Below are 23,472 nucleotides of genomic sequence, written 5' to 3' on the forward strand. Positions count from 1 at the left end.
ATTCAGGCTACACTGCTGATTTGGTTTCTACAATACAACCAAAGCCTTCCCAATACTTGTATAGCTATTAAAGATTATGTTTCACAATGGCTTAATCTGTTGATACAATGGAGTATAATCATGTATACAATGTATTCCAGTCCAGTGCTGTTAAAACCGCTGTTTGTGGACATCGAACCTGACGTAAAAGAACTGTAACGCCCATTAAAATGTCTCTGGAACTTCTAATTCTTATTTGCAATCTTCTTGGCAAATGAATGACGGAACCACACGGGAAATCAGATGGAGGAACTAAGCAATCCAATGTGGCGTTTTACATGAATGTAGATACCCCATACTCTGTGTGTGTGTGTGTGTGTGTGTGTTTGTGTGTGTGTTTGAGTCTGCAGCCTGAGGAGGAGGCAGATGTGGGTGGCAGGGAGTCTGTAGCGTGTCGTCGTATACTTCCCCTCCCTGTGGACCCACACATGGTGATGGGGATTGGCTGGATGTGTGTGTGTGTGTGTGTGTGTGTGTGTGTGTGTGTGTGTGTTGGAAACGGAGTTGACGGTTCTGTCTAATATCAGGCAAGACGAGTCAGCTGACCTCCACTGGCTGGTTTGCAGACATTTGAGTGTATAGTTATAAAAACTAGTGGCATACCATGAATGCATCACATACCTTTAAAGTCTGGATTCATCAAAGTTATCAAACCTGGTTAATTTAATGAAATCCTGACATTAAAGTTATTTTATTTCTAACCTTGAGGTACGGACATGAACTACTCCTACGCAAAAGAAAAGAATAAAAGAGAAAAATCCACGCCAACATGATCTCAGGGCTCTCAAGTTTTTAAGACAGGTAAGAGTGATACAACAGATACGTTTTTCTGATTGGCTATTCGTGTAGCCCATTTCTTTTTTTTGATTGGCTGATGAGTGGCACCTCACTTCAGAACTCCAGGGGATTCGGGGGAGACGTGCTTGATTCCTCCATGGTGAGGGCAGCGTGACCAGGTCATGTTTGCACTCTGCGGCACATTAAATAGCCTAGAGGTTTTTTTTCAGTGTGAGAAATACGATCTGTGGCGGGAGGGCGGGACTTAAGACCAAAATGAGTGACAGTCACGCTCAATTCGTGACACTTGAGAGCCCTGTGATCTTTTATTCCTGACTGAAACACGCGTGTGTGGCTCTCACCCCCAGCCGCGTGTCTCTTCTTCTCTTTGTAAAGGTCGCGGCCGCGGTTGAGGCCGCGGCTGCTTTGTTGGAAATAAATATTTAAAACGTAATCGTATGAGATGAACTCAGAGCAAGACATGACAAGTGAGTGAAAGAAAGCCGTGACGGCTCGTGAATAGAGAGAAAACGGGAAAATGAACCCTTTTCAGACTCACTAATCATCTTCTGATGAATGCAGACGCTGATGAAAGCGCCGACGCCGTCTGGCTGGACCGCAGTCGATCGATTGTCATTTTAATTGACGAATCGAGGCCGGTGTCTCCGGGACTTACCGATACTTCTCCTGATTAATGTCGCGTCCATCGATAAGGAAAATGTCAGTCTCGACTGCTGATTATGTCTCGCCTCGGGGTATTCGTTTAGTCGCCGTGCTTCGAGCTTTTTTTTTTTTTTATTCATCGCTCTGAAGAACGGATACACTTTTGTTGAGAGTTGAGAGACGACGCATGCAACCGGATTGTTTCACAAGTAGCTAGTTTTCCAAGCTAAGTTCAAACCAATAAAAAGCTAAATCATCATCAGATCTCCACATGGACCGTTTACTTTCATTCAAACAAAACCTCCTGACACATGATTGGTCTCTACTGCTCAAAGTCTTGTCCAGTTGCTTCCAGATTCTACATGTCAATCTGTTTTAGGAGATTAGGTCTCATATGTACAAGTGTCCAGACAATATTGGTTTATTAATTATAACAAATATGTAACTTCACTCAATCAAAGCCAAACTTCACACATATACTCTTAATATATAGAGCTATGTTATATATTAAATTCAAATATAGCAAATATAGTTACGATAAGAAAATGCAACATTGTTTTTGCAAAATATATATATTTTTTTTCCTTTTCTGTGCACATATGCCATATGTGTCATAAACCAATATACCAGTAACACATATATGAACTTATTATTTATGTTCCCAAGGGTTTTCTGTATATTATACCTTTTTAAATTATTCAAATAGGCCTTGTGGTTGAGGAGATAATCAGAATTTAGTAGGGGGTATATATATTAACCATTCGGATTTTCTGAAAACAGGGCTTGATTCCATAAGGTTAAACACCAATAACTAGCATATATTCATGATGTAAATTACATTGCAAACAAAAAAATCCCTTCCATCCCAAACTGTATGCTGTAAATACAGTTGGATAAAAGGAAAGCAAGTATAATCCAACCATAACAAATAGGCCTTCAACAAGCGGGTGAAGGAACGAGCACCCAAATGCAACGTGCAATGGTTTAGGAGCTTGATGATGAAAATGCAATATATAAGTATTTAAATATGTTGGAAATTAAGTACTTCACTATGAAATGACTACCGTAAAAGTCGGGTTACAAGCCGCTCCTACCTCCGGTCAGTGTCCCGCTGTAGCAAGCTAGTAGCAGAGCTAGCTAGCGTTGCCACTAGCTCCCCACTCCTGCCACTAGCTCCCCGCTGCTGCCCGCGTCCCCTCTGCCCAAGTCGGGTGTCGAGCCGGGGCTGGTCCCGCTACCTTCGGTAGTTGTCGGGGAGCTAGCAGAAGTTAGCGGAGAGCGAGCGGAAGTTAGCGAGGGAACTAGCATGAGCGCCAGCTGGCTACAGCGGGGAGCAAACGGGGACACTGACCGAAGGTAGTAGCGGCGTGTATCCCGACTTTTACGGTAATACTAAACTATCCTTACCACAGGTTGCAGGTTAAGTGTTAATGTTGTCACCGTGCTTTTCTTGATGGACTTAGCATCGGACCGTTTCCACCTCAGTTCGTTCCTTGCGTGCTGCTTTAATAAGAAGTGTCTTCTTTGCAAACTCTCCTGTGTTCTCCTTGTTTAATACAGGTAATGTTGGCGTTTTTTGGGCCCGGCAATCCACATAAACGCATCTCTCTTGCATCCCTCCGTCAGATTTAAAGAAAAAGGAGAATGATTCTACAGATGGGCTTGAGGGAGTGATTGCATCATGTTCACATCCCAGCCTGACTGATGGCTCCTCTCACCATGTGTCCAGAACACAGAATATACGCTGCATGCTATTTCCAATTAGTAGGCCGGTACTCTTTGGAGAGCGGCAAAATAAATTGGAGATTTTTGACAGATGGCGGATCTGAAGGAGCGGAGGAGAAACTAAATGATCGTCCCCGGCATTGTCCGCCGCTCGGCCTTAATGAAATTCAATAAGGATAAGTCACGCAATCGTGTGACGCAACGGAGCGTCTGGGTTTCAGACTGGGTTGCAAACTGTTTTGTTGTTTAATCGGTTTTGCAGGCGGAATCGATCACAGCTTGTTTTTGTGAAGTGAAGTCAACGGAAATGTAACAATAAGCACTTATGATTGCTGCTATTATCAAAACCAGCAGTGTTTGTATTTAGTATTCCTAATATTAATGGATTTTAACGTCCCTCCAAAAAAGCTTATTTTTATGGTAGAACTTTATAATAACCACCCACTATTTAGCATTAGTAAAGCATGAGTAAACACACAATTTATCCTTTATAAATCATTGTTCCAACTTTAACACATTAGTAACTCATTAGTATGTAATTCATAAACACAGTTCTAAATGTTTTATTCTTGATTAATAAGCTTGACTATAGTGTGTTTCATGTTTATGTTTTCATACTTTATAAATGATGGATTCCCCGTTTGTAAATTAAGTAATATATATTGCAAACCAATTATTAAGGATTTATAGATGCTAGCTTATTAATCAAGAATAAAACATTTATAACTGTGTTTATGAATTGCATCCTAATGAGTTACTAATGAGTGTTAATATTGGAATAATTCTTTATGAACGATGCATTAAGTGTTTACTCATGCTTTACTAATGCTAAATAGTGTGAAGTTATTATAAAGTGCTACCAAAACAATAATCTCATCCGACCCACAACGCCGCCTTGGGGTTTTGCACCCTGTGGATAATATACTTAAATAAATTCTACCCTCATTTCCAAACATTTTTCCAACAGAAAGGAAGACATGCACACACAACTGTCAGCCGCTAAGAAAATAATAGCATTCAGACCCAAAAGTGGTTTAGTTGCTGTTCAAAATTGCTCTCCTGCAAGTCACACGCCTGTCCTAAGCTGCAGGCAGCGTCCTGCGGCACGCTGCAGGCTGACACTTTAATGCCGGTGTTTGCAGAGCAGAATTACCCCAAAAAGATCTGTTTGCTGAATGCCCGTCTCCGTCTCTGTTGAATTTGAACGGCATCTTTCGCTGACCCCCCTTTTCATCATTTCAACGTTTGTTCTCTCTCGCTTGTGTTTTTTACCTCTTGGCTTTTTTTCTGTGTTTTTTTTTTGCCCGCAGTAGTTGCTACGGCAACAAGGTAGCCTCTGACCCGACAGAAGCTCTTTCTTTTCGTCCGAGCTGTGATGATGCGCTGCATCCATAAATCAGACAACAGGACCCGGGGAGGATGATCTACTTATGGCTTTACTACCTAAAGCCCCACTCAAAGTAACAAGACAACTCAATGAGAGAGAGAGAGAGAGAGAGACAGAGAGAGAGAGAGAGAGAGAGAGAGAGAGAGAGAGAAAAGGTGAAGAAAGTGGATACAGAAGCTAGAAGGAGAAGCTGAAGAGACAGTGACTTTTGGACTTAGTATGAATAAGGTGGGCATAAACATGACTTCCGATGAATAATGTGATAATCAGAAAATGTGAATTAACAATTCATTATTCATAGACTGTAAAAGTTGGGTTACGAGCCGCTAGGGTCAGAGTCCCCGTTAGCTCCCCGCTGCAGCCAGCTGGGGCTCCTGCTAGCGCTCTGTTACTTCCCCACTAACTTCCGCTAGCTCTCCGCTAACTTCCGCTAGCTCCCCGAAAACCACGAAGGTAGCGGGACCAGGCTCAACACCCGACTTGGGCAGAGGGGATGTGGCCGGTAGCAGCAGCAGCGCTAGCTAGCAGCAGCGCTGCTCCTAGCTTGCTACAGCGGGACACTGACCGGAGGTAGGAGAGGCTTGTAACCCGACTTGTACGGTAAGCTTTAAAATGCTGTAATTACAAATATACTATGAGCACAATAAATACAATCTGTACATTTTGGTTTGAGGTTCTAGCAGCGTTCCATTGATTCACTGGTTTTAATCTTCAACCAGCCAACTGTGTGAACTGGGGATAACCGCCATGTTGCTAGTATTGTAACCATGAACAACTGTCAGAATGACTCTTTATTGCCTTTCTGCTCTTCTAAAAGACTTTCTCTTTCACCTTATATCGTCTTTCACCCCAAACAGCCTCGTTTTTTTGTTAAATCCTCCACGTTCCTCTCCGTCTCTCAGCGATTCTGCACCGTCTTCCGTGTGGAAAACCTCACTTCATCAGCGCATTAAGCCACAGATTAACTACAGTTCAATAAAATGGCGGCTTCACAGCTCCAGTGTGAACACTAAGCACAAGTCTTACACACCCTATAAAAACCATCACACTCGCCTCAAAGTTATCATCTGCGGATGCAAACACTCCCCACACCGCCGCATTATGCCCATTCATCCTCTGCGATCCGGGTGGGAGTTCAGCCCATTAGACGTCGGCGAACGCATTCACTGCTCTGCATTTTCTTTAGCTAAACACCGAAGAAGAAAACAGTCTTCACCTCCATTTGACAGCAACCTCCCTCACATTATTTCCTGCCCGCCGCACTGCATTAAAGCAAAGTGACACAAAATGAGACGGAGCGGTCCGACCATACGCGACTGCTTTTAACCGACTTGGAGTTATTGGGTTGAAATCATTTTCCCTCTCAAATGAATTGTCTGATGCTTCTGGCGCCGCACAAGGACACATCCTACATTACTGATGTTGTGCGTTATATTTGGGAGCCTTGACGTTAAATAGGCCTGAAGTGTGTTTAGAAATATGTTTATGAAAAGCTGGGAGAAAGGTTATCGGGAAAAAACCCCACAGAAAACATTTTAAATGTCAAATAATGATATTTTTTGGGGCTCGTGATGGGATTCAGTATCACAGACTGGTAGTAACCGTTCCAGTTTTATAAACAGGGAACACAACTTCTGAGTCAACGTGGGAACGCCCACAGGGAGCTGTCAATCATCATCAGGGTCGCATCGCTGAGAACACATCATCTCTGGCCCTCAGGCTAAAACCTACACACACACACACACACACACACACACACACACACACACACACACACACACACACACACACACACACACACACATAGCTTTATACTTTATTCCATTCTGTAACACTTTATACCCTTTTTTTATATTTTTATCCTGTACTGTTATGCATCATCAGCCTGTAATGCTCAGTGTGTTCGTGGCGTTACTCCGTGACTTGATGTGATTTATCGTCTCGATGTAGCTCACTTTTCCTCACCGGGACCTCGTCTACTACTACTACTATAGCTTTTTTGGTGTGTGCGTAATTTCTTTCCAGAATGGCTGTGAAATACATCAATAAAATGTGAGCTCGCTGCGTTCAGCTGCGGGCAAAACATGTAGGTGGAAGGAGTAACAGCCCCAGTTAACCAGCAATAGAATACCAGCCAGTGGTTTTTGTTCAGCTTTTGAAAGAGCACAGCATGGGACCTTTATTTAAACAAAAAAGCATAATGGAAGGCGGATGCATTGAAGCTCATGATACAGAAGAGCAATGCATTTATCTATAGTTTGATACCCTTTGACTCAACTCTGACTCACACACTGTATTCTGCAGCCAGGCGTCATTCAGGCATAAGGTTACACGATGATCGACGTAAAATAAAGAAACTCATAAGCAACCCCTTTATTAAAAATAGATTGTGTACCTCGTCTTAGTGAGCAGGTTTGTAGATACCTCTAAGCTGTGTGTGTTCAATTATTAAACGCATTTGTAGGGGAATTCAAGTTTTGCTTCCAGTAATGAAAATGATGATTAAATTAGTTTAAATATATTGTATGCCCATTAGTCACCATGTACATTGCTGCTCCCGACTCATCAGTATTACACACCGTTAAAACTGAATTTACAAGCTAATAATGTTGGTTTAAATACAGCAACCTCATAGCATTCATGATTTAACGGCGTCCTACAGGGCGTCAATAGCTTAAAGTAACATCTGCCTGTACAACACATTATAAACATACTTAATCTGTATATAGCACTGGATAATTTGAGTTAAAAACAATATATTCATAATACTGTATAACAATAATCCCAACACATTATAAAGCATTTTGAAAGGATTTACAGGTTTAATGCAAATACGATTGCTGGTCACTAATTGACTTTTTTTTTGCAATGACCATAGTGTATTGTAAAACCCATATGATGCATGATAATCACTGTTAATAATGCATTATAATGTGATTATAAATTACTTTTAGAGGCCATTATTTGCTAGTAACCATATTTTACATAGATTTGAATGATTTCTTTTCAACAATAACCATTATGACAGTGATTTTAATGCATTAAAAAATATTATAACATATTACAATCATGTTTATTACAACACATGATGATCCTTGCAAAACAAAATTGTCAGTGAGTAGCCAGTAGTTATGAAGTGTTATGAAGTCATTAAATCCTTCATGTGCTCTGAATATATGTATGAGTGCTATGACCATACTGTGCTACATGCAGGTTGTAACACACTATGTGTGTTTATTGTACATCACAGACATGGGTCACATCACAGGAAGTGTGACAGAACCTCACATCGGACTGACTCGATGCAAATTGCAGAAATGTAAAGAGGAAATTGAGCCAGCCAGACTCTGGATGCAGCAGAGGAAGGTCAGCCAGTGAATCACTGATGCCTCTGGGGCTTCTGGGAACCAGGAGGAAGGAAGGAGAGAGACGGAGAGGAGGGTGGCTCGCCAGCAGGCTTTGCAAGGATGAATGAGTACGAGAGGGGGAGGTGGGGAATAGTAAACTGTACCCAAAAGCAACGGAATGAAGAAGGCGGCAGGAGAGAGGATTAAGAGAGAGAGAGAGAGAGAGATGTCAAAACAGAGTTTGGGTAGTTCTGGTAAGTGATAAGATGAGTTTTAGTAAGCAGCGCCTGAAGGGCATGGAGGGATGACAGAGAGAGAGAGGAGAGAGGCTGGATGGAGACAGACAGAGGGCAACCCCTGACTCAGCAGGGCACGACACATGTCATGCAGTTAAGTCACGTATGAGCTGGAGACGACGGGCCCCCTCCTCTCAGTCTCTCCATCTTCCCTTCCGCCCTCTATTTCTTTGACTTTATTCTCAGTAAAATGCCACATCAATAACCAATTCCGCCATCTCCGATTTTGCCGGTGACTTAAAATCGGTCCGGGGTTGTGCTCCCGGGCGACTCCTCTGCTGGAGACGATCTCAGATTCCGAGGTGGATTTAAAACCAATGCAATCCAAACAAAAACAGGCAACAGGTGCCGATGAGATCACAACATCTGGACCAGTTGTTCTAAAGCAACCACTATTAAAAGTATACTGCGCAGCATTTTCCTTAAAAAAAGAGACCCGGTCCTTTATATCCTGTATGTTCTCTTTTTCTTTCATATTTTCTGTGTTCTGGCATCAGAAAAGAGACGTTGGGCCCATGTGTCCCACAAACAATAACAGCGTGACGGTGGGAGTTTATCAAAACGACGAACCAACCGAGCTGCACAGTGGACCTAAAAATTAAGAAATTTCTGCATCTGAAATGGCACAGGATCTGTGCTCCGAGCAACCGATATTAAATAAAGTGATGGAGACAGGATGGCTCCATTGTAGGCCAATCTCCCTCCAAACAAAGGTAAAGGTGACTTTTCCCACTGGAACCCAGAAGCCTGGACCAACTGTCCAACTATATCAGAAGAAGATGTACATATTTACATTGTGGGCTCAACCTCTTCAGGATAAAAGGCTCAAACCAACCAGTCAAATAGTAAAATCCAGAATGAAGGTGGTGCAAGAAAGGTAATGTGGGGATAGCCTGAGTTATCTTTATCTCCCCAGCCATAAAGGACTCGTGTTCCTCTTCGTGCAGTGCGGTTTAATACGGGCATGCAACCCGAGCAGTGATCCCTGATCAGTTCTCTTGTTCCCGGAGGATTAATGACTGCAGGCCCTGGAGTGGAGCCACGGCTAGGTGCTGCAAAGGCAAAGCAGCGTGTCTTAATGCACCCAGACACCCGTCTCCATTCGGGCTGAGCCGAGGGGGCGGAGGGATACGCGGTGCGATGAGGTCGGCCTTATGAAGAGGAGGGGAGACGGGGGAACAAGGGCAGGATGGTCGACTGGAGGGAACCGCTCCGTGCAGACGAGTGGCAGTTGTTTTTTGTTCTAACTTTTGGGGTTATTGGCATCAGCGTATACTTTAAGGAGTGATGAATTCATTGAATTCTTGTTTTTGTATTTTAATGCTGCAGTGAATTTTGTTAGAGACAAACGTCTCTTTCAAGTTTTTCTTGTCAAAGCAACAGATATGATGGCAAATATGACATTAAACTCTTGATTTGAAGCACAATACAAATAAAGCTTTACCTACATAATTACTATGTTTCTGCTTTACATCCCAAATGAAAATGACACAATCTTAATAGACAATATATGAATAAGATACATAACACTTGAAGTCACAGCTGGACTGTCGATGTGTAAAGTAGGTGTTTACATTCTGCCATCACATACCTGCTGAGTTTAGTTAAATCAGAAAAATAGTAGGACCTCTTTAAATATGAATTTGAAAATTACCTAATAATATGCTTCATGCATACAAATATTCTTTAATCACTATTTGAAGGTTTAATGTTCTTGTATTCTCTCTTTAATTAACATCACAATGGGAGTGGTGCGATGTGGCTTGAATTGTTCTCAACATAAGTCAAGCTTTCTCCGACCAGTATATAGTTTATATATATTCTGTGTTCCACATTGTAAAGTGCTGTTACTAATAATACATGCTATTGGTGAAGGGTAAGAAATGGAGAAGCAATAAAAGATGAGAAGAGGCTCATGGGTAGCTGGTTCCACCCCTGGTCTCCCCATAGTTCGCATGTCGACACTGAACCTCCAGTTGCTTCTAAATTGCCATGAGGATGGGTTAAATGCAGAGAGCAAATTCCATGTATGTAATATAAGTTTAAGAGACAGCGAGACACTTAATCCTCTGAAGCTTCTATCTGAACGGAGACGAAAACGGACAACGACACCGTCCTCGGTTGTCAACCGTAAGAGCTTTAGAAAAGGAGCATTAATGAGCAATTTGGACGAGGCAATTTCGAGTCATTTTGCTCCACTACCTCTCTCATCCGACCGCTCCATCACAGAGGTCTGCTGGCCATTAGCGCGTCTTCCACCTGCGTTCATGGCACGTTGTCATAATCGTTAAACTCAGCAGAGCTGGTATTGGGAGGGCTGTCATTAGATGGGACAGTTGCTTAAATTGCTAAGGTAGTGTTAGTGCGCACATACACACACACACACATACACGCACACACGTGCCTCTGAATCAAAAGCAGTCATACTGAAGAAACGGCAACAGAATAAATAAACACATGAAATAAAATGACGAAAGCTAGCAACAACCATATTGTGTTGCCCTACATTGCAGCAAGAAGTTGCAGAAATAATCTTCGTTTTAAGCTTTTCAGTGGACTAAGATTGTGTTAATGTGACAATATAGTTTTATTATGTTGCTTAAATCAACGATCCTCGGACACAATTTTATGCGTCTAAGTGAAGCGGACTTTATTGCACCAAACATTAATTTCATCTTTTCATACCGTTTGTGCTATTGAATACTAAACACTCGTCGAATATAATGATTTCTGCCAAGAAGTTGTTGCTAATGCCATGTGATTATACGTGTATAGGCATATCATTCTGTTATAGATTTCTACTGAATACCCAAATATAAAAAAAACCATGACGGAGATTTGTTTTTCTGAAAGATTATGGTGGTTAAACTATAGTTATTAAATCTTTCTCCCTGTATACTTGCACCCTTGATGCTGCTGCTGATTGGTCTGCTTTGCAGCTGCATTGCAGTTTTATAAAGTTGACAGGCAAATAACAACTAACTCAATTTTATATTACATTTGTTTTCACATTCATCATCTAGTTAAAAAAATAGTACGCGTTTTATTAAAAATAAACTTTCTTTATTCATTTTTAGCAGTTTTCTCGCTTCATGAACTGTTATTTCAATCTGTAATATGAGTAATGCAGTTAGGGAGTGACGGAGGAGAGACTGTCTTTCAGCAATAAACACATTTTAATTGTCACATTTGAGACTGAAAATCCCTGTGCATAGGGTAGAAATGTAGTTTGATCCGAGATATATTTACATAATTTCCACTTTGTCTGGGACATTTTGTATGATAAACCCTTTCTACAAAGCACTAAATATTATAATCATAAACTGGCTTCTTGAATAATGCATTCGCAATGCAATTTACAATAAATGCTGATGCAAATAATTATTAAAACAAAAGAAAAACACAGAAAGGCTTCATGTGCATTCAGTGTCTGACCAGTAACGTATATTTACACGCGGCACTCAGGACTAATCAGAATAAGTACAGAACCCCAAACTCCCTTGATATTAAATAAATGGGGAAAAAAGCCACTGTGTAGGAGAATCACCTCTTCCTCCGCCCAGTTATTAATGACCTGTGACTGGAGGGTGGATGCAAGCAGCGAGCGCCCCAGCCTGCGCTCCTCTGGGATAATCTGCATCCCATTGCCATATTCTTCACTCCGCGCCAGCTGACGAGAACCATACCTCACTATGAATTGGGCCTTCCAGATCCATTAGGGCCCGTATACTTAAAGAGTCTTGATCAGACGCTCGGCGGCAACGCTGGACAATGCGTACGTGAAAACAATGCCACGCTGTGTGGAACAAACAAGCCAGATATCGCTTTTGATATTCAATCCAAAACATTTGCGATTCACTTGTGTACATATTCTCAGAAAAGCCAAGTCGCACGCCGGATGAATTGCTGCAATCAATATGAGTTTCCCCTCATTCTCCCCTCCCTCCCCTTTTCTGATTGCGCGCTGTCCCCGTCCGTTACAATAGACGGGCTGAGGGGAAATTGGCCTCAGCAATCAGCGTCCATTAAGATTCACAGCAATAGTCAATTTTGCATTTGCCACTGATTTCACTCGCAGAGGGGCGGCGGGGGTGGGGATATCATTTCATAGGACAATATAGCCCCATGTGTTTGTTTTTTTTGGTCCATTTAAAAATAGATAAGTGCAGAATGGGTTCGGTTGTTGTGGATGGAGGGAAGTATGAGAGATTTTGACACAGCTAATGCTAGCCAGAAAGCACAATGCTTTGTGCTAGCTTGATCCAAGCTAGCACAACGTTAGCTTGGATCAAGCTATAGACTTGATATTTTCATAGTTTTAGTCATTTCATTTGATTCAATGAATTGAGTCAAACAACAGCGTCCGCAAAGATGACAGAAACACACCGAGTCGTCCACAGCGGGCGTGCTATGTGTTAGCGCGTCATCAAGTCTTCACTGCAGCTAGCTGCACTCACAGGAGGAGCAGCCGCGACGACGCTGCTCGGTGACACGTCTGTGGTTCGTGAAGGCGGTTAAACAAGCTCAATGTCCCGCGTCGCTGTGCCGAGCCGGACGGAGGGCTGAGCGTTGGTCGAGATGTGAGCTACGCCAGCGGCGACGCACCTGCAAGCTAATTAACCTCGGGCTATAAACATGTGTGTTTCGCTGGGAGCTGACGGGGAGAGGGCTGTCGGTAGCAAATTGCCAACGCCCCGCCGTGCACCTGGAGCCTGGAAAGGCTGGGTATAAATGACGCGGCCACTTTTTGGCCCTTCTGAAAGAGGGGAACTTTAAAGAGCCTGCCAAACAGGGAAACTGTTCCAAAAAAAAAAGCAGCCTCTCTGCAGTCCAAAGAGAGCACACCTTTCGTCATAGGTTGACGTTTGAGCCACAATGAGAGGGAAATGGAAAGAACACATGCTGTGAATATTAAATCTCCATTGGCAACAGTCCCACGTCACCTTGTCTGCCTGCAGAGAAGTCAGTTTGTCATGCGGCAGGCAACGCCACACTTGGGGGAACTCAGGCTGACGACGGAGCTTTCCTGAGAATCTACTGCCGCCTGAATCTACAGACACATTTTAGCCCGAACACTCCCTTAGCTTTCGCTGGCGAACAAGTGCAACCAAAACATGGAGAATGCAATCTTACTGCTTGCAATCATATTTGCTGCTTACTCTTCCTCCGTGCAGTTTTAGTAGTTGTTTTATTGAAGGATAGCGGCTATTTATTCACTTTTAAACACTTTTAATTACCTCTTAAATTCTCTTGAAGAAAAGTCCCCCGTTATTTTGTTATATTAAGGATATCAGGAAATGTTGGGTTTTCATCAGCAGTAACCCTTTGCTCTCGCTCTAGAGGGGAACTCCCGTGTGGAGGGAAGATGATGAGAGACTCTTGATTAATACGTTTTCCACACCTCACTGAGATTCAAAATCAATACGAGTCAGTCCACCTCGTCGAGCCGTCTGGCTGATCAGATCCAAACGCAACAAAAAGATCCCATCTCGGAGCGTTCAGACTTGACAGTTGCTGCGCCTTGGCATGATTGGATGATGGAAACTGCATTGAAAAAGACAAGTGACAGTGAGTGACCCGTCTGTTTGTGTCTGCTGGCATCTGTTAGCAGATGAGCTGCAGGAATAAAAGCTCAGTGCATGTGTTTGTGGTACGGCAGCGTTAGCAAGCACGCCGAATATGAAGGTCCACCCTCCAGACTTTGGATTGGTTCTGCCTTGCAGGTTTCTATAATTGTTTCCACCCTGAACAAGGGAGATTGGCCTAATTCTCTAGTTGAACAAAGTGTTTAGAGACTGTCCTGTGAGTCTGCTGCAAAGTCACATTGTAGCTAACAAAGACAAAGCTCAGGACCCCTCAAGGACACCTCAGACTCCAGAGTAAGACGTCTTTCCAGAGGCCGCTGCCCCGTCCCGTCTCCCCTGACCGTCCCTTATTTCCTGTCTGTCGGTCTTCTCGTGACCCTCGACCTCCAGCTAATCTCTCTGGTGCACGTAGACATCCGCTGTGCTGCTCTCAGTCTTAAACGGGTCCTTTGACTGCTATTGCATGCAAGTTATGCAACGGCAACTGCAACTTTCAACCGCTTGCTCAAGTTAATGCTCGCGACAGCAACAGATCCACTTGATAGTTATGGAATCGTAGAATAATGTGGTGGTTACTTTTTTTTAGCTTTGCCAATGTAAAGTTAGAGACTTACAACATAATTCTTGTGCTAAATATTTTTCACATCAGGTTTCAACCTTGAAACAAAGTTCACGATAACAAATTTGGTTGCGACATAAACGGAGGGAAATTACCCGAATGCAAGTAATAAACGGACCAAGCTCCTATATTGACTCTGGCTCTTCATACATGAAAGCACATGGCGAGTTTTCCCTTGTGCTTTTATTTAAATTCGCACTTGCAATATGTGTGTAATTATCGTCTGCTTTACTACAGTTTAACAGCAGCTCGTGGATTATGTTACTTATTGTAATCCCGTGCAGCGTCTTGCATTGCGAGCACAAACAAACACACAACGTCTAGCGAGAGAGGAGATGATGAACATTATTAATGTCTGAGATGGATTCTTTTCATCTGGTTTCAAAGAGACCTGCCGTCATCTTTTGTTGTTTTTAAATGGGTAGTCTACAAGTGAATGTTGCCACTTCCTTCACCCCGAACACGCGCCAATTAAACTGAAAAGTAGCATCACACGGCCGAAGAGCTTCATACCATGCAAGCGATGTTATTTCTCACATTGTGAAACACAAAATCCCAAATCTTGATCCAGGATTTAAAGGTTTCAATCTGCTCCTGGTGATTGTTAGGCTTTAAAGAGACACACATCCTTCACATCTTAGACCCCCCTCTGGCTTTGCTATTGCACAACGCAGACTTGACAGTTCTTTATCCTACATCCATAGCCGGTTGGATTTTTGCCTTGCCGCAACAAGTCCGTACGAGAAAGAGCGCTGATGCCAGAGACGTCGAGTACTTCTGAGCGTTAATCCGGCTCCTTTTCTCCCGGTCTTTCAGATGGTGTGAATGCAACAAGATGTCTCCCGAGATGCGGCTTTTCACCTCCCAACGCTGTGTGGGAATGTCAGGATGGAGACGTATCCATGCACAAACACAAATGCAAAACATTGTAGAGCGAGGAAACGACACACACACACCTTGACATACACACACAAACATGCACTTAAAGAAATGTTCAAGGATAGCTTGAGAAAACTAAACCAAGGGCATTTGGTACGCAAGCTCTTCTCTTTACTTCTACTTCAGATTCAGCTACAGCTAAGTACAGCCTCCTACTCCGTGTGCACTAGTAATGATTCCCTGCGCTCTAAATCCCATATATACTGTGTATATATATATATATATAACCTTGAAATTCTCGTTTCAAGACCACATTTCAATGGCTGGTCTTAGATTGCGTAACAGTTCATGCGGACTCCCTGCATGTACATGTACAGTGCACTGCGTCTGCTTGATGTAACACTCTGAGCTTTTATTGACGTCTTTGCACTTTGCTCGTCTAGTTTGTTACCTAACACCCACGTAATGTTCTCGGGGCCCGTTTCATCATGACCTTGCTTAATGAAGAAAAGATAGCGCTACATGAATAGATGTGCGTCTGAGGTTTTATAGATTCCAAAAGTGTCTACCGACCTGCGTCAAATACAGAGCGTCACCCCTGCAGCTCATAGGTCAACACTGCTTTTGTCCCAAGGACACTTAATTCATACTGCGTTCATTCATCCCACGGATCTCCTTGTACTCAACGGAATAATTCGACTGCGAGCATCATTTCAAAAGCTCAAGCAGGAATGGAGGTATTTGCGTTGCGAATAAACAAAACGTACGACTCGCTCAGTGGAACCGTAATAATGACACGATCCGAGGTGACTCGCGTCGCCCTTGACTCGACAGCTGGCCTATGATGAAAGCACAAAGCTTGAGGCAATAGCACATTTTATGCTGCCGTTATATGTTATGGATAGAAACATGCAACACCACGTGAAACACGGGGTTGTATTGGAAGGGAAATTGGACTTGCATGATTACTGCAGTGTTATCATCTGCGGTGCACATGGGCATGAAATCAGATCTCAGAAAGCGTGAATTAAATTTGTCATCAGATTTTAATCTCTCTCTCTCTCTCTGTGTGTGTGTGTGTGACTATGGGGTGTTATGTGATGCATTTCCTGTACTGGAGGTGAAATTTTGCCGATTCTGTCTCGGCTACAAGGCTTTCGCTTCAGAAAGGTTGAATTTGTTTTCTCAATTTGCGACCAAGGCAATAATTGCAGAAGGGTTGTATCGAGGATGAAAGTAGTAAAGAATAAGATTGAGGTGGGGCAGAAAAAAAAAGTCGGAAAAACTATTCAAAGAGAATACATTTTTGAGACTCCGTTAGCTCATGAATACTGCATAATTCTGTGAAAGCTCTCTCAGAATGGGTAGTGCCAATCAGCAGCCTCCCAGAGTGAACAACAAGAGATGTCTCGACAACAAAAGCCGCTTGAATTCTGTTTCTTCTGCAATAAAAAGATTTGACATACTGTATGTAAGGATGGCAACGAAAATGCATTTGCTGCTCTTTGACAGATTCAAAAAATAAAAAAGAACCTTTGATCTCAAACATCCCATCAACCGAGTTAGGCGACAAACTCTGTGAGCCTTTTGGGCTTTCTGAGAACTCAACGCACATCAGTGAGCTTCTGTGTTCTGGTTGGAAGCGAGATTTTACACTTTTGGTGGACGGGTCCAACCAACAGAAACCTTTCAACTACGAGACCGGCGTTCAACACCGTGTCTCCCAACATAATGTTGTCGCCAAAAAGAAAGCGACAATTCGTGCCCCTGTCCATGAAACCGATTGATCCGACTATTTCACGAACTTCCCTGAGACTGTATTGTAAATCTTTCAAGCTGTTCGCCCCCTTTGCGAGCCCACAAAATAACTTGTATTCATCCAATGTGTTGACCGTCACGCTTTGTCATTTAGGCAGCGAAGGCCTTGTGGGTGAAAACATTGCATCAATAAAACCTATCTTTTTTTTCCTTTCAATGCCGATTAGTTTTTTGTCCTGCACCTGTACCCAAGTGAGGTTGGATGTGCAGACAACCCACCTTCTTTGCCTTGAAACCTACTTATGTAAAGACTAAACGCGACACAGGTGTGTTGCTCATTGGAGATTTCAGTCTCGTTGCACCTGGTTAGAGCGGCGTGGGCCAGAGAAATCAATACAATCTTTTTCATTTCTCTAACTCGTCTATAATTAACTAACCCTATAACGTTCAATTATCTCTCTTTCTCCACCAAATGCAATGTTGAGGTTGTTTATCATCGGCTTATTCCACATTGACTGGATCACACACACAACTCTATCGTGGAGCTATATGATATTTACACTGCATGAAATATTTAAACCCAAGACTTTGTATTGTTTATAGATTCCATCAAGTGGCAACCGGCTCGCTCTTTTGTGCATCATTTCACACACATTAACCCCGACATGTTTGGTATCTATGGAAACTTTGGGATCTGAACTAGAACTTCAAATCATTTTCTGTTAGTTTGGAAAGTGTTTGGCTGCACAGCATGAGTGTACAAGTGGCCGACACTCCGAGGTTCAAATTGATTTATTTCAAAATGAAGACAAAAAGAGAATGTGCTGCTTTTCTCCGTTTTACTTCATAAAATGAAATTCTTTGTAGTCTGGACCTTTTTAGTCTGACAAAACAAGAAACCTGCAAGGTTTTGATCTCAGAACCTGTTGATATTCTATTGTCGAATTGATTAATCAATTAATTAATTCGCTACTGCCCTATTTTTTCTTTCTTCCTTTTGACATGAATACTTTATGGAAGCCCTGTCTGGCATTTATTCATGTCTTGCCTTTTATTATTGATATTCTGTTTTTAAAGCCAGTTGGTAATCTGGCTTGTCTAAATTATCAAGTACTCCTCATTTCTCCCTCTCTCTGCCTTTGCCTTGTATCTCCCTCTCATTCTCTGTGTATTGCCACTGGAGTCATGACTCTCTTCCTGTCCTCTGGGACCCTGAGACCATGCGATAGCCTCAGAAGACGTGTCCACGTCCACCCATCCCCTGGCCTCCTCACACTCGCCCTTCCTTCCCTTTCCGTCGAGGTGCCAGAGGTCCTTGGCAGCGTTGCCCTGCCCTGCTGGTGAACCTTTTATAGCTGGCACAACGCACGCCTCGGCCCATCTGAGGGCCGCGCCACTTTGTCTTAGGAGACGAGTTGGACTGAGAACTGTGGGCTCGGGAGAAGGGATGAGGTCTGACGCTTGGACAAAATGCGTGTGGAGGAAAGGATGGCACGGAGGAGGTTAGCAACAGACAGATGGGGGCGAGAGGGCGCCGTCTGGAGGGAAATTTGGAAAAAGGGGCAACAGGGATGTCAACACTGAGGCAAGCTCGAGCACGAGACACAAAGGTAACCCAGGAAATTAGGATTTGATGAGCTGCGAGCAGAGGAGTCAAGGAGAGTGATGCTGTGACAAGATTATCTGAGGGGGTTGAGGAAAGAAGAGGGTGGCCACAATCTTCCCCTCTTCTTTTCCGACTTTACACTTACCAACTTTTTGAAGCAGCGAGAATAAAACGGAGAAAAAACAGGAAGAAAGAAAAAGGCGGCGTTACTGAAAAATGAAATCCATCGACTATACAACATTGTGTTTTGTAGGAGAAAACAGAAAACATGAATTTAATCGAAATAAAGAAGGCAGTTGAGAGAAGGATGGAAGCTAGGGAGAAGAATAACCTGAAAGGAGGCCGATCAATTCTTAACATCAGAAAAAAAATTAAAGGATAGAGATTTGGCAGAGAGTTAGAGAACGTTGCTAAGAATAGATGAAAAAAGATCAGAAATGAATTAGGGAAAGTGGTGTGAGCTAAAGCTGGAACAAACAGGGGATTTGTGTCAGGCGGTCAGCTGGGACACTAAAAAGTAATACATTGGTAACTCCCAGCCATTTCAACTGGAAGCCCACGTGAACACAGGAACTTTCTTCTAAATATACGATTCAAAATGATTTCATCCATTCAATAAAGCGCTGCACACAATACGGAAATCATCCAAAGAAAGTCTCATGCAGGTTATATATTTTTAAAGCAGACGTATTCTGCTGACAGGCATAAATACTGTTCTCAACACATTTGAATGTAGCCTTACCAATTAAAAAATGTCATACAAATTACAGTTATTGGCAGAGACCCAATATTACATAACTTAAACTGATTCACAATGATGAACAGGTAAAGTAAAATGCTTTCCTTCGGACATTAGACAAATTGTCTCAGTGATGATGGCACCAGTTCTCAGCTACCAATGTGTTCAGGTCAGTGGGTTAGGTGTACAAACACAGCGACGGGCGTCACTTCAGTGAACACCAGTGTTGTTCTAACAAGGACAATTACCCCAATACTTGGTTGAAATTAAAAACCTCATTACGGAGACTTAATTAATGATCTGGAAAATACAGGATATTATCACAGAGCAAGTGATAACAGTGTTGTTGCATTTGCCACATTTCAACTACATGTATGGCACATTCTCCTTTGCAATCAAAGTAGGGCATACTCATAATGAGAAATTTAAATTTCTGAATGTTACCACATTGGACAATTATGAGGTAAAAATCCCTGGAGCCAGAGTACTGTCCTTGTACGGTAAATGGTGCTATTACAGCATGCACCTTGTTGGGAGAAAAGTCACAGATAAGCTATTCTACCGCCACACTGTTAGTGCCCCAGTGACAAGGTCGCATATTTTTTGGAATGAGCTGAGAGGAACGGGGGAAATTAATATTGCACAGATAGCGAGCTGTAAAGACAGAAGTTAGGGCAATTTGTGTTCTTCCTTCAGCTGTGTGACATTGAGAGGACCGTGTCTTTGGAGGATAAAGGAATGGGAGAAGTGACATTAGCCTGAGTAGGAGAGGGTATTTGAGAAAGCAGGGAATAGAAGAGAAAATTACTAAGTAATATGAGGACAATTAGATTAGAATATGAAAGACAGAAAAGCAGGAAGGTAGAAATGCAGTAAACACATGAATTATTGTGACTTGAACATAAAAGGCAGAAGATTGTTTGGACATGTCAGATATGGTATTTTGCAGTAAACCCTGCTCTCGAGCAACGTATTCAATGTTTTCTGAATAAAATGAAATTCAGTTAAAGCCATTGTCAGAATTTGTTAAGGAATACTTATTTTTCTACTTTGCATTTAATGCATTAGCATCGTTTCTAAAAGAAAAACCATTAGTGATGTGGCTTTTAAGGACCTGCATCAAAACCCACTGATACAAGATCTCCACAATGAGCACGTAGACGCACAATGTGCAGAGGACGTTTAGTTTTTTGCAGCACTTAGAGAATTTAATGTGCTGTATGATTCGTGATGAGAGAAGAATCTATGACTGCATTGCTGCTGCAATGACTAACTGCATTTCTGAAGAAATTCCATATCGGCATATTTCAAGGGGAATATGCAATAAGGGTCACAGCCAAGATTTTAGATGTGCTATATTTCAGAAGAAATACCATATGCATATTTCAAGGGTAATATGTGATACGGGCCACAGCTTTTTGGATCTACTATACCCTAAGAGTTAATGTCCTGATACTTTTCTATTTGATCATTTTTGATTGATTTGAGACCTTTGAACTCCCTGTTCCCCACACGGCCAACATTAATATCTAACACTCTGCCTTTTGCGGACATTTGCATGGACAGTCGGTCTCGGTGTAAGTTTAGGAATATCTGATTTCCCTTAGTGCCATTTTTAAGTGGACCAATACCCTTAAGAACTCAAGTTGAACCTCATCAGAATGATCTAAGATATACGACCCCCTCAGTTTCCTTAATGTTAACTTTTAGCAATCAGATTTGATGCTATGGTTTCATGATGGATGCCGGTACATTGGCACATTGAAGTCAAATATATGGAGACTTACTTGGGTCAGACAGGATGGAGTCTGTCTTGGGTAGAAACTGGTCGCAGCGGATTCCCTGGTAGCCTTCTCGACACCTGGTGGAGAAAAGAAAGAGAAAGGACCATCAGTCATTGAATCGGGTATATTTGACGAGGTACATATGCCACTACAACAGAAGTGGGTATACTCTTATATTATTATTAAGAGGCTCATCCAGGAAAGACTTGCATGTTACTATTGCCCAGATTTGCTACCTGTGCAGGACTGTCTCTCATGATTTTACTATTGCAAGACACCATTGAATAATGACGGATTTAGAAGAACTCACATGACAAAGTGCATTGGAGTAAATTGAAAGCGAGTTGGGAGTGATACCAGGTTGAGAAGGAGAGGAGATTCTGCCAAAAAAATACCTGCATATACCCTGCACTGCACCACTGACTACAACTGATGCAAGTCCCAAAAGATGCATAAAAAGCTCCTTCTAGTGCTTTGAGACAAATGCAGGTGAGGTTCAATCCTTGTGGAAGTGAGCCGAATTGCAAGAAAGTGTAAAGTAAGGCAAGCTGACAGGAATAAATTAATAGAGAGGTGATTTTTAAGGTTTGAAAACCTGCAATCGGAAAGAACCTTCTCGAAGAAGACATCTGTCCTTTTAGCAGAAAAGCACAAATTGAGGCTGCAGCAGAAAAAGAGCATCCAATCCCCATTAGGTGAGAACCTATAACCTTTCTCTGTGTGTTGCTGAATGAGTTTCAGTATCCTTGCTTGGTTGTAGGAAACCATAACCGAAAAAAAGGCAAATGTAGAGCTTTCGCCCCCCCCCCAAAAAAAGTAGTAAAAACTGTGTGAAGATGGAGGCGAAGCCGCCAATGACGATGAGTTGGCTGTAAAATGATTTTGTTTTCCTTTTGCGCTCTTAACCCCTACGAGCCACCGAGAGGAAGCAATTCCGATGAAGAGTGCTCAATTAATTGAAGACACATTTCGCGGTTTCTGGATAGTCCTCAAACTCTCAACTTATGAATTTGATTGGCACATTCATGAGAGTGCCATTCGGGCAATGATCATTAAGCAGCTAATGAATTCTGAAACATCCTCGATGCTGCTCTTCGGAAAATGTCCCAGAGAAAAAGGCGGTGCACTGCGAGTGTGTGTTTTTAATTAATTTCAGCTCAATAACTACGTCCTTATCAACATATAGAAGTGTAAATGTGTCCTGCAGTGCGCAGAGATAGTATGGAGACTAAAATGCCAGTATGCAGAGTAAAGCCTAATTGGGTGTCTCCGTTGGTTTGGATATCAATCTTTGCCTCTGGCTATTTGTACCTCACTTGCTGCTCCGTTCCTCTCCATCCCCTCTTGAGAAAACTCATAACATGAAAATAAAATCACTAGAAGTTTGTGCTACCTCTCTAAATATGACCCTGCTATTCAATCTATCATTTGGTCACTTTCTTAATTCGTCTCTTTTCACGAAGACACTTCTGGTTTCCTCCCGTTAACCCCTGTGGATTTGTTTCATTGACACTCCTGGAGTTAATCTACATCTGTTCCGACAAGCCGACAGCTGAGCAAATGTGCATATCCCAGCGGCCCCTGGCTTTTTGAAGCGCCCAACTGAGAGAACATCGACGTCCACCCAGACAAAACACCGGAGCCGTACATAGAGATCAAGCCCACAAAAGAATGCAGTGTGACATCAAAAGATTTTTGAGTGTACCCTCTTCATGTCTCATCTACGGTGAGCGATTTTCAATTATTAAATGAGCTGCGGGAGGCGGGGAAAGATGCACTCCACTGTGCATGCCGGCGGTTTGCATGAATGGCATCGTCACCGTCGGAAAGGAGAAGGGGGAACACACGGGGAGACGTTTGGTGAAAACGGAGTCCGTGAATGAAAATAAATAAGTCACAAAAAAAATGTTGTGATGTTGAACTGAATCTCTCTGAAATGAAATGGGTAGGTTCAAAGTGTATAAAACTACATTTTCCTTGTATACAAATTATTTTAAGTGAGTTGTCCCACATTGCGTTGCACAAAGGAGATGAAATATCTAGTCAAAGCTGCAGAAAATGATAATACATTGGGGTTGAAAGATCCAGAAAGATATTGGAAAACAAACAATAGGTGTTTCATTTTTGTGAAAAACATTTTATCTGTTTGAAGTTTCATTGACAGCGGCATTTCAAAATCGCTAGACATGCTGAACCCTTTCCTGCTTTACGAAAGGGTAAAGCACTTTGGACCGCACACCTGTCAGCAATCACATCACGTTATCAGGA

The 23,472-nt window shown here is 42.4% G+C and overlaps 1 protein-coding gene across 1 annotated transcript in view; it reads right to left on the minus strand.

The window, feature by feature from the left end:
• The window catches only part of nrg3a (neuregulin 3a), a gene marked incomplete at both ends in the record, with an annotated part of 318,428 nt that overhangs the window by 33,338 nt on the left and 261,618 nt on the right, over positions 1–23,472 (minus strand). Inside the window, one exon of the mRNA XM_079229705.1 lies at positions 21,208–21,281. Coding sequence (XP_079085831.1) covers positions 21,208–21,281 — 74 coding nt within the window. The remainder of the gene's footprint in view (positions 1–21,207; positions 21,282–23,472) is intronic.

This window comes from Taurulus bubalis (assembly GCF_910589615.1).
Source record: "Taurulus bubalis genome assembly, chromosome: 14".
NCBI classification, from domain to species: Eukaryota; Metazoa; Chordata; class Actinopteri; order Perciformes; family Cottidae; genus Taurulus; species Taurulus bubalis.